The sequence below is a fragment of the Hyperoodon ampullatus genome (assembly GCF_949752795.1).
Source record: "Hyperoodon ampullatus genome assembly, chromosome: 11".
NCBI classification, from domain to species: domain Eukaryota; kingdom Metazoa; phylum Chordata; class Mammalia; order Artiodactyla; family Ziphiidae; genus Hyperoodon; species Hyperoodon ampullatus.
Window position 1 is genome coordinate 99,755,968 of NC_136924.1, and position 13,045 is coordinate 99,769,012.

The following is a 13,045-nucleotide window of genomic DNA, read 5'->3' on the forward strand; positions in this document are numbered from 1 at the left end:
CCTGGGGGAGCAGGAAGCACAGTGAAGTGTTCCTTGTATTGGGGGATGAAATTTGGCCTTTGTATCTGTACCCCTCCCCCCACGATCCTGGGGCAGGATGGAGGACTGATGTTGCTCTTGCCTTGAGTTATTAATTTCAGACCCCCTGCCCCGATTCTTAGTTCAGGAAGGCTACTCTGTGTAAGTGGAGTGTACGGCTGGGAATAGGACATAGTTTCAGGGCCCAGGAATACTTTCTCACTTCCCAGGCTTCCCTAAGGACTGATGGAACCCACCACAGTGCTACCATTTTGTCCACCCCCTTCACACAGGCTTTGTCTGTTATTTAAGTGCGAACATCTCTAGGAAGGAGCACTGCTAACTGTTATGGGTCATTCACACCTCGGGGGAATGTCTTTCTAGTCCTTTCCTGAGAGGTTTTTGATAAGAGAGAAAAAGTGAGATCTTAGCAACCCAAGGAGGAGAAAAGACCACAGATGGGACACAGAGCTGAGAGGAGGGGAGGAAGGGCCTTGAAGACAGACTGGCCAGTGCCAGAAGTTTTCCTGGGTTCACATCTGCCCAGATGAGGCAGTGCCGTCCCCACCCCGGCCCCTGCCAGCCAGCCCCACCAAGCCCTGTCCTGGTTGTAACAGCTCCCACTGTTGGAAACAGAGGTGACTGGAATTGTGCAGCAGGGTAGCCTGGAGGGACTCCCCTTACTGAAACATCCCTCCATCATCCATCTGTCTTTTTATGAAATTCACATTTATTGAGCTCTATCCTGTGCCAGCGCTTGGGCTGGATGCCGGGAACACAGAGATGATCCAAGCCCGATCCCAACCCTTATGAGGCTCCCAGGAACAGGAAACTACCCCAATGCATGACATGAATGCTGAGAAAGAAAGCAGGTGAACAGGAGTAGCAGCAATGTTTTTAGCCTTTCTATTTCATTTTCAATTTTCTGCTATTTAAAAATATACACAAAAGTGGAAAGAATAGTGTAATAAACTCCCATTTAACCATCACCCAGCCCTAACAAGTTTTATTAATATTGTTTCATCTAGCCCTCCCACTTTTTCTGATGGAGTATTTTAATACAAATTCAGCATGTCATGCATTTCAGCCATGAACACTACCGTATGCCTCTCTGATATGAACATTTGGAAATAACCGCCTCCTACCATTCGTAGGAGGGACAACTCGTCCGTCCCCTGCCCCTGGCGTCACCAATCCCGGAATCCAGTCCTACATCCCACACCTCTAGGAGCCTTGGCATCTCAGGCCATGGCGTGCTAGGGTTTTCAGACATGAGCCCCTCAGTGCCCCGAAGCTGTGCCTTCCCGCGCCCCCGCCGAAGTTTAGCAGCTCACCTCCTGCCCCAGTCGACAGCCGCCGCCACTGTCTTTCTCAAGGGCTGTCACACCCCTCCCCTAACTGCGCTCGCGCGCCTCTTTGTCTTCGCTGCAGATTGAAATGCTAGAACACAAGTACGGAGGCCACCTGGTGTCCCGGCGCGCCGCTTGCACCATCCAAACCGCCTTCCGCCAGTACCAGCTCAGCAAGAACTTCGAGAAGATCCGCAACTCGCTCCTGGAGAGCCGCCTGCCGCGGCGCATCTCCCTGCGCAAGGCGCGCGCGCCCACGGCCGAGAGCCTGGCGGCCGAGAGGGCGCTCCTGGAGGGCTGCGGCCTCTCGGCGCTGCCGCTGGCGCGCTCGCCCTCCCTGCCGCCCACCATCGCGGGCACGCTCACCGAACTGGAGGACTCCTTCACGGAGCAGGTGCAGTCCCTGGCCAAGTCCATCGACGACGCCCTCAGCACCTGGAGCCTCAAGACCGTGTGCTCCCTGCAGGAGAGCGGCGCTTACCAGGTCCACAGGGCCCTGCGCGCGGGCACGGGGCCGCCGGGCCTGGAGACCGAGGCGCGGGAGCCCGAGGGCGCCCACTCGGGGGACTGGGCCGAGCCCGCCGAGCCCGCCGGCCCGCCCCAGGGCCACGGCAGCACCCTCATGATGGCCTTCCGGGACGTGACCGTGCAGATCGCCAGCCGGAACATCTCTGTCTCCTCCTCCACGGCTCTGTCCGTGGCCAACTGCCTGGGCGCGCCGACGGCCTCAGCCCCCGCAGAGTCCGCGGCGGGCAAGGCCGAGCAGGACGAGGCCGTTGGGCAGGAGGCCACGGAGGTCCCCAGCGCCGGCCAGGAGGACGTGCCCGCCGAGGACGCGAGCGCAGAGGCGGGAGCCGACGGGGCCCTGAGCGCCAGCCCCCCGGGGGCCGCGGTGCCGGCGGCGGCGGCGGCGGAGGAGGAAGACGGAGAGGAGGAGGCCGAGGAGGCGGGGAAAGGGGCGGAGGCCGAGGCCGGCGACAGCTCGGAGCAGTTGAGCAGCAGCAGCGCGTCCACCAAGTCGGCTGCGTCGGCCTCGGCCTCCAAGGAGGCCCTGCAGGCCATGATCCTGAGCCTGCCGCGCTACCACTGCGAGAACCCGGCCAGCTGCAAGTCTCCCACGCTGTCCACCGACACCCTGCGCAAGCGGCTCTACCGCATCGGCCTCAACCTCTTCAACATGTAAGTTCCAGGAGGTGCGGGGCAGGGGCTGCACTTACAGGTGAGCAGCGGGCCCGGGAATGGACCGAATCGTCCCAGGGTCCTCCCAGGTGGCCTCCGGGCCACGCCTGATCCTTGAGATAGTGTGGGAATACTCATTCTATTTTTAACTGATATGCATTTATATTAAAGATTAGGGTTTAAAACACCTCAAACCTATGCTTTAACCACTAGTACTGCTAGATGAAGCTAGGCTTTGAAAAGTGAGAAAATTTCAGAGAAAATGCAGTATTAAATAGATAATAGTACAAGTAGTATAAGGCTTGGGCAGAAAGCATTCGGGTAGGACATGAAGTTAAGGAAACAGGGAATATCAATCTCATGGGGTTGATGACACGGAGAGAAGAGGCGGTGACCAAAGGAGGAAAGGGTGGGGGGAGCAGAGACCTGGCACAAGGAATGGGGGTGCGGGGGGCGGGTAGGAGGGGAGTGTCAGGCAAGCAGAGGTGAAGCAGAAGAGAACAGGGGCGTGGGAGCAGAGACATGAACGACCACCATAGCTCAGAGCCCCCAGCCAGAACCTCCTTGCAACCAAGAGGTATACAGCTGGTGGCAAGCGGAGGAAGCACACATGCCCGTCCTGTGGAGATTTCAAGTACGTGAGGCGCTCGTCTCCACCCTCCACTCAGCCCTTCCTTCACAGCCCTGAGCCCGGAGACACGGCCTCCCTCCTGCCTCATCAATGAGGACTGAGCAGAAACCGTTCGCCTGTGTGTTCATTTACTCATTCAGAAGTTATGTTTGGAGCGCTTGGCGCGGAAACCACAAAGATGAGCAAGACACATCCCCTGGCCTCAAGCAGCTTATATTCTAGGGGGAAGAGCTACTGTTCATAGCTCACCTGACATAAAACATTTGCAGACTTCCTAACAAGTTCTAGAGAGAGCATCAGTACGCCATTTTACAGAACAGGCAACAGGCTCACACAAGAGAGGTGAGCTGAGCCCTGTGAAACAGCTAGTAAGCGGCAGAGTTGGGTGAAGTCAGACCTGTGTGACTCCCAGTGCTGCTTTTTTTGTGTGTGTGTGTGGTACGCGGGCCTCCCACTGCTGTGGCCCCTCCTGTTGCGGAGCACAGGCTCCGGACGCGCAGGCTCAGCGGCCATGGCTCACGGGCCCAGCCGCTCCGCGGCATGCGGGATCTTCCCGGACCGGGGCACGAACCCGTGTCCCCTGCATCGGCAGGCGGACTCTCAACCACTGCGCCACCAGGGAAGCCCCCCAGTGCTGCTTCTTGTACCTCAGGCTGCCACCCTGGTGAGCACAGCCCTACCCTCGCTTCTGCACACGCACACATACTTGGATCCCACAAGACAGTAGTTCTCAAATGATCTATAGTGAAGGACCACTTTGGGTTTTTACCCAATATGTTGTGGGCTGACACTTCTGTAAAATACAATTAAAATGAGTTGCTAGAAAAACAATCACATGCTTGGTTGTCCTGAAAATGTCAACGTGCTATAAAACGGTCTGAAGGCTTAGCCTCTATTTCTGTACTTATCTTCTCCTGGACCGGTAAGCTCCAGCTCAGGGAGCAGCATGGATTTGCAGATCAAGCTGGGAGCACATGTGCCTTAAGACACAGCACTCACACCCACACCCACACGCACAGACTCAAGCCTGGGAAAGTCAACCCTGAAGAGCAGGGTCTTTCTTGTGTCTGCCACACACGGGGAAGATGGGTGTGGTAGGAGATCCCACCTCCATTTCCCAGTCTCCTCTGTCCTCCCGGTTCGAGCGTGGGTCCTGAGTGTAGACAGCAGGATACAGGTGGGAGGGAGGGCTTGGGGACCTCAGGGTCAGATCCAGTGGGACTGAGGCAGGAAGACGGAAGGGACACCTCTCCACCTGCTCTGGAATCTACTTGGCCAGATCTCCCCAGTCCCGCACCATCTTCACTCCTGTGCAGGGAGGTTCAGGAGTGCGGGGCGAGAAGGGGTTTTTAACGGGAGCCCCTCTGCAGTGGAAGGAATACTGACATGTGCTGGGAATTCTGCCCAACGACCTCCAGGCACTTTCGTGGGTTCCCTAGGCAGGAAGGAAGGGAGGAAAGGCGTCATGGGGAGACTTGCCTCACTCTCTACCTCTCCTCCCCTCCCCACCCCACCCCCAGAAACCCGGACAAGGGCATCCAGTTCCTGATCTCTCGAGGCTTCATCCCCGACACCCCCATCGGAGTGGCCCATTTCCTGCTCCAGCGTAAGGGCCTGAGCCGCCAGATGATCGGAGAGTTCCTGGGCAACAGCAAGAAGCAGTTCAACCGCGACGTGCTCGAGTGAGTGCCCCGCCTCGGGCTCCGCCCCGCCCTCCCGGCCCCTCCTCCCGGATCTCCTGGGCGGCCTGGGACCTCAGCTGGGGAAGGCCACGCAGAGGACAGGACCTCTAAAGTCTGGGTGGATTCCCAGAAGTCCTGGCTCCAGTCCTGGTGGCTTCCTGATTGGTCCAGGAGCCAGAAGCCCCATGGTCCTTAGCCAATTACCTGCCTCCCTTCCAGTCATTCTGCTGCTTACTGAGCCAAGGTGCTCCTCCGCGTAGGCGCTGTGGATGGGGACGGGGCTGGGGACACCGGGACGGAGATGGGGACGGGGACGCGGATGGGGATGGGGACGCGGATGGCGCTGGGGACGGGGCTGGGGCTGGCACAGAAATGGTCAAGGGAGACCAAAAGGCATGAGAGTGAGCCTGAAAAAAGAAGGCCGTGTCAGCTCCGGGGCCATCTCCACCCGGGGGACCGGCCCTTCAGCACCCTCTCCTGCCACCTTCCAGCCCCCAGCCCCTGAGTGTCCGCTTTATATCGTGGGGGAAACATGAGGCAGAAAAAGAAGGGGTTAGACTGAGGGGTTTTAGAGCCAGAAAGTACGATGATTCCATAAAGGTAGACTGACCACCAAGATCAAAGTCCAGGAGATGGAGGATTTGGCGGGGGTGTGGGGGCTGCTTTCGCTGGGGCTCTGCTTCGTGGGTGTGGCGCCATGGGTAGGTAGGCGAGCCCCAGGGCAGGGGGGGCATTCCCTGGGGTGGAGGGGCAGGGCCTTGGAGCCCCCCCTCCTCTGGCAGAGAGGGGGCGAGGCCCCGTGAAGTCTGCTCCGGACCCCCGTCTCTCCCCACGCCTCTCCCGATGCCCCTCGTCTCTCCTGCTGGGCCCCCACTAAGCTCACTTCCTTCTCGAAGGTCACCATTCTGTAAGGAGCCCCCCCACTTCTCTCCCCACCCCCTCTCCTTGGGTACAGTCTGCCGAAGCGTTTCCCCAGGAGTCCTGGGAGAACCTCGTCCTTTGGTACTTGCTCTTGAAGAGAGGGCTGGGGGCTCCTGCTTCAGGGCTTAGAAGCACGGAGTCCCTGTCAGTGTCCCCAGGGTGGGACTCAGACACCTGGCTTCTCTTTATGGAGCAGTCCTGCTGCGGTGTCTGGGACAGCCCCTGCTCTCTGGGCCTGCATTTCCATGCCTGGAGGGTGGAGGGGCTGGGTTAGGAGGGGAGATCCGTTGTGCTTGGGAATCCCTGTCACATTCCTAAATTCATGATGGGATAGTTGTTACCTGAGTGCAGTCAGAAGAGAGGGGGCTTGGACCCATTCAAGGGGCCTTGAAATCCCTGATGGCCCTTAGTTGACAGAAGCCAGCTCCTGCCTCTGACTCTTGGTGGCTTTGAACAATCAGCTGTTCCTCCCAGAACTGGTGTTCTGAGCGCCTAAAGCCCTAAAGGGACAGCATTTCTTTGTCTTCCTCCTCTCCCTCTGGCTCCGCTTCCCCACCCCACCACCCCTGCTGTGTGGGTGCCCTGAGGGGATGCCTTGAGGAAATGGCAGAAGAGGAGAAAGATCAAGGTTTCCGTCTCCTTCCTTTCCTGTTTTCCTGTCTGGTTCATCTGCCCCGCATGGGCTTTTCATTGGCCTTTGTCCCCTTTCCACTGGCAAAGGAGTACAGTTGCTGCGCCCGATGGCTTCATTCCTTCCCACTGCCCCGCACCCCCTGGGGGACCCCGCTTTGTCCGTCTGCTCTGGGGCAGGGGTGACTGCTGCACTCCCAGGCCCTGACCGCCTTGTCTGTTCTCTTCTGCCTTTCCAGACCCCTTGTGGCCTGGCCCTGGCATTCTGACCTGCTAGGCCCCTGTTGATCTGCAGCTCTGGGAACACACGGTTTTTCTGCAGCCCAGGTTGTGCTGAGCAGCACAATGGAAGCGAATGGCCATCCTCCCTGGGAGGTCATGTGGGCTGGAGATTCAGACCAGCCGCTGCCGCCTGTGTGAGAGGGGAGGTGGGCTGAGCGGGCTCAGGCTTGGATGAGAAGGCAGTGTGGGGGCAGGAGAGGTGGCTGGACCTGAGAGTCCGGCTCTGGCCCCCGCTCGGCTCCTAACACGCTCTGGAGCTTTTGCAAGTCACTGCTCCAGGCTTCCTCATCTGCAGAGACAGAGGGTTGAGCTGTGTGATCTCAGAGGTCCCTCCAGCGTGGGTGAATCTATCGTCTTTCCTAATCCTTAGTGCGTTTGTAGCACCCTGGCGTCATGCAAAATCATGTGCCCTGAACAAGCTTTGTCATCCTGCCAGAGCTGCCCAGAGCAGCCCTCAGGCTCCAGGGTGGGGCTGGGGTGCCAGCGTTCATGGGGGAACAAGATGGCCATTCACCACTCATTCAGCAAATATTGAGTGCCTACTGTATGCTGGGAATAGGGCTGCACATCCCACGTGTGTACGTGTCGGGGCTGGGTTGGGGGGGAGGAACAGGCCTGGCTCGTGGCCTCAGGGAAGTTATAGACCCAGGTCTCAACGGGGAGAGATGCGAGGAGGAACGTGGAAAGAGAGGTGAGGGGCCCATGAGCCTCCAGTGGGCACTGTGGGCTTAGTGGGGGTCGAGTACAGAGCTGAGCCCCAATTCTGCCGCCGTGAACGCCTCAGTCCCTCGTGCTTTGTTCTGCAGCCATGCAGGCCCTGGGCTCTGAGGCCCCAGCAGACTCGGCCTGCACATGGCGCTCCACGGAAAGGAGCCCTCCTCCCCCAGGTGTGCAGCGTGCCGACTGCCTGGTTTGTCTGCTGCGAGGTGCCTGGAGAGGATGAAGAAGCAGGAAGAGACAGGCACTGGCAGGGCAGCAGGACGCTGGGGTTTCTGGCATCTCCCTGCCACTCAAGCCAGCGCTCTCAGAACCTTTCAGGATCCAATGCCTCTTCCTTACTCCCACCAGAGAAAACACACAGGGACAGTCACCCAGTGCCATGTGTCCAGGCCGGGAAGGCTTCATTGGGATTCTGCACGTGCCCCCGCCCCCGCCGGTGACATTCAGCCTGTCGTATCCATTCTGTACAAAGCTGTCTGCTGAATAAAAGACATAAATCGCCCATCCCCTTGGAGACTGAGACAGCCCAAGCCACCGCTCTCTCCAAGATGCAGCCAGATGGGAAGGGGAGAGGCTGAGAGTCTCTGGGAGGGGAAGGCATGGAGCCCTCCCCCCACTCCTGGGCCTGGGGGGACAGGAAGAGAGGAGGACCTGGGCCAAGCAGAATCTGATCCACGTCTGAGCATCACAGATGCGGTGACATTTGCCTCCGGGGTCAGGAAGCTGACCTCTCCATCCCTTTGTGTCCTAGCTCCATGGATGCCCCATTCCAAGAAAGAATGTATCCAACCAGGCTTTATCAGATAATAATAGGAGGCATTCTGAGCTCAAAGGGCCACGTCCATTCCAGTGTTGACCCGGGAAGGTGTTGCATTTTGGTTGTTGGCGTTTGTTTTTTTAGGAGAAACCAGCCTCAATTTCCTCATTTGTCAAACGGGGATAATAGAACCAGTCATATGAATTGAATTTTTTTAAGTGCATATAAAGTGCTTAACTCAGTGCCTGATGCTTAGTACATTCTTTTAAAATGTCAGCTATTTCTATCATTATTTTTCCCCACTTAAAAGCACAGGGCACTAGACCCCTCTCGCCTCCCCTTCCCCTCGGCTCCCTCCCCCAACACAGGGAAACCTCAGACTCCTCAGGGCTGGTCTGAGACAGAGTTCCGTGCTGGGGAAGGGAGGGACCACCGCAAGCTTGGAGGAAGTCGTTCCCTGGTGCTGAGGGGGAAGGGTAGTGGGAGCCAAGGGGCAGCGGGGATCAGGATTCTCTGGGGCTGCAAGCATCTCGCTCTCAGTTTTCACATGGCTGGGAAGTTTGACTCCGCTCTATTTCCTTTCTGAAATGTGCGCTTCAGCAGGTTTGAAGGCCAGTGGATGGGGAAGGGGTGTGTGCTGGCTGTGAGCAGTCTCTTTCCTGGCCTGGGTGATCTTCACGCCCGTGGAGGGCACGTCATTTCCAAGGAAACACACGAAGGCCAGCTTTGGGGTTGAGTAGCCAGAAGAAAGTTTCCCGGGTGTTCCTTCTCTCACGGTGTCTGCTCCATTCTTGGTTAGATATTAGAGTCTGACGTTTTAGTCAGATTTCATTATTTCATTTCCATGGAAATGTTTTGGCCAGAGTGCAACAGATTTGTTCTTCTTAGGGGACATTCAGAAATGAAGACAGATTGTCTGTCAAACTCAATAGGCTGGAAGGCTCTGGCCTCTCATTGCGAGGAAGGAATGATTTGAGAAGGTCCTGCGTGTTGTCTGTGTGTAGCCTCGGAAGGGTTGCCTTGCTCCTGAGGTCGTCCACAGGGCAGGGGAGAGCAGGCTGGGGCCCAGGCCCACTCTGACGGGTCTGGCGGTGGGTGGAGAGAGGCTGGGGCAGGCAGGGATCGAAGACTTTGGGGGTTATTTCCACTGTTCTGAAAACTTGATGCTGACCCCCAACCAGAGGAATGGAAGGAGGGGGTCTCTTCTAAATGTGGTGTCTTTGGGTTTTATGACCTTGACCCCTCACCTCTCCAGTGTCCTTTCCCCTATCCCCACCACCGCACACACACACACAGACACACACACACACACGCTCACACACACACAGATGAGAGATTCTACTTAACAGGAAAGAGTCATTGGCATTTAAAGGAATCATTTGTGCCTGTATGTGGAGATCTTGGAACCCCAGGGTGGGGTGAAAAAGTCCAGAGTTGAGACTGTCTTTGGCTTCGTCACAGATGCATAGAAATTGGGCTTTTACACAAAAATGAACACACCCACCACCCATTCCCTTCCTGAGTACCCAGGGCCCAGCTCTGGAGAGGTCTCTCTGGATCCTGTGTGATGTTCAGGTGTGGCTGAAACTGGCCGCTCTTTGCAGTGGGACTTCCTGGGAGTCACTCCCCGTGGGTTTCTCAGGAGGGCTGTCTGTGAGTGAGCAGGCAGCTCACACATATCCAGCATGTATCGTGTGCCGGCAGGAACGGTTCTAAGAACCTTACGTGCAAAGCCTCATACCATCTTGCCAGCAGTGCTGTGAGGCCAGTGCTGGGAGTCTGCACCAAATGAAGGAAACCGAGGAACAGAGAGGGTGGGTCGCTTGCTGCAGTCTCAGAGCTGACCAGCGGCTGAGATCTGAAGCCTGGCAGAGTGGTCCATGACCTGAGCCCTGAGCTCTCCACCATCCTAACTTGTGCTTCATCCCAACAGATGTGTGGTCCGAATGCCTTTACCGTGCCTGTCAGAGCCCAGCTGTGAATCATGGTGCTGAGAAATGCTTTAGACGGTCAGCTAGTCCAGCCCTCTCATTTTACCCGGCCAGGGACTGAGGCCCAGAGAGAAGAAATGGCTAGTGCCCAGGCCAGGGGCAGAGTAATTGAACGGAATCAGATGCTATCCCATCCCTGACTCACCTTTCTTTGCTGGGCCCCAACCCTCTCATCTGGGAAGAAAACAGAGCTGAGAAACTGATGCACAAATCTCCATTGATCTGAGCTAAGTCAGTTTCCTCTCTCTGATAGATGTATGTTTTAAACAGTTGATGGGTGTAGTGATGAAATTTCAGGCGAGTTCACTGGCGATGAAGGAGAGGGTCTTCACACCTACGCTATAGGGAACCGCAGATCTACTTACTCATGGGGCACGTCAGCTCCGATTCGGTCCCTAACGAGAACTCTCATTTCTTTTTTTTTTTAATATATATTTTTTAATTGAAATATGGTTGATTTACAATATTGTGCCAACCTCTGCTGTACGGCACAGTGACTCAGTTATACACATGTACACATTCTTTTTTTTAATGTTCTTTTCCATTATGGTTTGTTGCAGGATACTGAGTATAGTTCCCTGTGCAAGGTGCATTAGGACCTTGTTGTTTATCCATTCTAAATGTAATAATTTGCATCTACTTACCCCAAACTCCCAAACCATCCCTCTCCCTCCCCCCTCCCCCCCGGCCTTGGCAACCACAAGTCTGGAGAACCTCATTTCTTAAGCTCTGTTATAAACTGGGAGCTTTACATACACTGTCTCTTCTAAAACCCATACCACCCCGCCCCACCTGCCCACTGGATGTTTTAGGTGTTAGCTCCATTCTAGAGATGGGGAAAATGACGCACAGAGAGGCTAAGTGACTGGAACTGAAGATGTATATGGCGGAGACAAGATTCAAATCCAAGGGTGCCTGACACCAAAGGCCTGACTTCTTCCCGTCCTACCCCTGTCATTGGCACAGAGCGTGGGTCTCAAAGTGTGGTCCCCCAAACAGAAGCAGCGCCCAGGAACTCGTTAGCAACGTCGATTCTCAGACTCCAGCCCAGACGCCTGGATTCAGAAACCCTGGGGTGGTGCCTAGCTACGTGCAGTTGATCAGCCTGCTGGGTGATTCTGGCACGCCCTCAAGTTTGAGAACCACGGGCGAACAGGGGGCTGCCAGGCCCAGCAAAAGGGAAGCAGCCTCCGCGTCCACACGGACTCCCGATTTGTGGGGGCAGTTTCAAGGTGCACCAGCCGCCATCCCTTCTGAGGACTTCAAACAAGATTTTCTTTGTCCCCATGTTGTCACCAGGGACTCTGGCAGGTCTTCCTGCGTCAGTTCCCTCCCGCTCTATTTTCTTGGCCACGTTGCACTCTTCCAGAAAGCCTTGACCTTTGTCTGGCACGTTATGAGCTCCGACTAACAAAAGTAACTCCCTAGCGGATGGGGATATTTTTAATTGAATTGTCTGAGACAAGAACTGCAGAAGTAACACCCGGGTTCCTCCAGCTCGTGGCGGTGGGCAGTTTTGTTTTCCATCCTAACCCTGAAACCTGGCCCCAGCTCCGCCTGGAGCAGAGACCCACATGGGCACTGCACACACCCCTTCCCGGCCTTGGCCTGTACCTCACCTTCCAGGTCTTTGCTGTCTCTTCAGCCAATTAAAAACCCCTGCTGCTAACATTACCTATTTTCATCTCCCAACCAGTTCCTTTGTCTGCCAGACACTGTCTTGCTATCGTTAAAAAAAAAAAAATAGTTGAGATGACGAAATTCATTTTGATCACAGTTGTGTGCGCCGCTTCATCTCCCTGCAACACAGACTAACGCCACGCACGGATGTGTTAACCAGCAATTTCCTGCAAGGTTGTACTTGTTTATACAGATGCGGGGAACATCTGTGCTTACGCTTGCCCAGCCCTTGGGAGGGACTTGCCACAGAAACCCACAGAAAGGAGAAGCCCCCCCACACAGCAAGAGCACCTCCGCAATCACCCCCAGTCAGCGGCCCCTCCAAGGCAGGTCCAGACAGCACCTCAGGAGCGGCCTCATCAGGGCCAGGTCGCCGGGTTCTCCTCACTCACTGGCCCGCGTGGTTGGCTGAGGGAAGTGGGAAGCACGGGCACTCCAGGCTGCCTCGCTGCCCGAGGTCTGGAGTCCACGGGGCCCTTCCCTCGGCAGCCGTGTCTGGGGGTCAGGTCCAGCTGATCGGGGCCGCCAGGCAGAGCTTCCAAAGGCACCGGCCGCAGGTGATCGTGTGCTCACAGACCCGTTCGCTCGAGCTTGGTCTGTCACTCACTCATTCATCCACCCCAGGAATGTTTACTGAGTTCATACATACGCCAGGGATGCAGAGACCGACGCCGGGCGTCGGGGAGCGCGTGGCCCGGTGGGAGGACGGGCAGATGCTTGGGTGACACGGGAGACACAGCAGAGGCACCGCGGAGGTCGAGGAAGATTCCGGAGAGATGGAAGGCAGACCTGGAGGTTGGGGGTGGGCGGCAGGAAGGAAGAGCAGCGTGTGCAAACCTGGGGCCGTGGGAGAGCCAGGCTGCAGGGCTGGAGTCAGGATGCGGCAGGGGCAGGAGAGTCTGGGGGCGACCAGGGCCGTGCTTTGCTGGGGAGCTCAGGCTTCACACGAGGGGTGTGGGAAACCTCGAAAAAGTATAAGCAGAGGAGTGAGCGACAGGGCCAAGTGGCCGTCCTAGAAGTGTGGTTCCGGAAGATGGTTTGGAGGCAGGGAGGCTAGTTCGGAGGCTACTGAAGTCCCATTTGTGGCCGGATGATGAGGCCCTTACCCTCAGCAGAGGCTGCAGGGAGGGTAGAGGCGGGCGGAGCCCAGAGGCAGGGAGAGGCAGCAGGGTCTGGTGACTGGGGTGGGCGGAGAACAGAGGTGG

The 13,045-nt window shown here is 56.7% G+C and overlaps 1 protein-coding gene across 2 annotated transcripts in view; it reads left to right on the plus strand.

The window, feature by feature from the left end:
* Positions 1–13,045, plus strand: part of IQSEC3 (IQ motif and Sec7 domain ArfGEF 3) — a gene marked incomplete at both ends in the record, with an annotated part of 88,409 nt that overhangs the window by 54,407 nt on the left and 20,957 nt on the right. Inside the window, 2 exons of one of the 2 annotated variants that reach the window (XM_079714206.1) lie at positions 1,450–2,546; positions 4,698–4,859. In XM_079714206.1, the coding sequence (XP_079570332.1) occupies positions 1,450–2,546; positions 4,698–4,859 (1,259 nt within the window). Of the gene's footprint in view, positions 1–1,449; positions 2,547–4,697; positions 4,860–13,045 lie in introns of those variants that run through there. The other variant, XM_079714207.1, reaches the window with a different exon arrangement.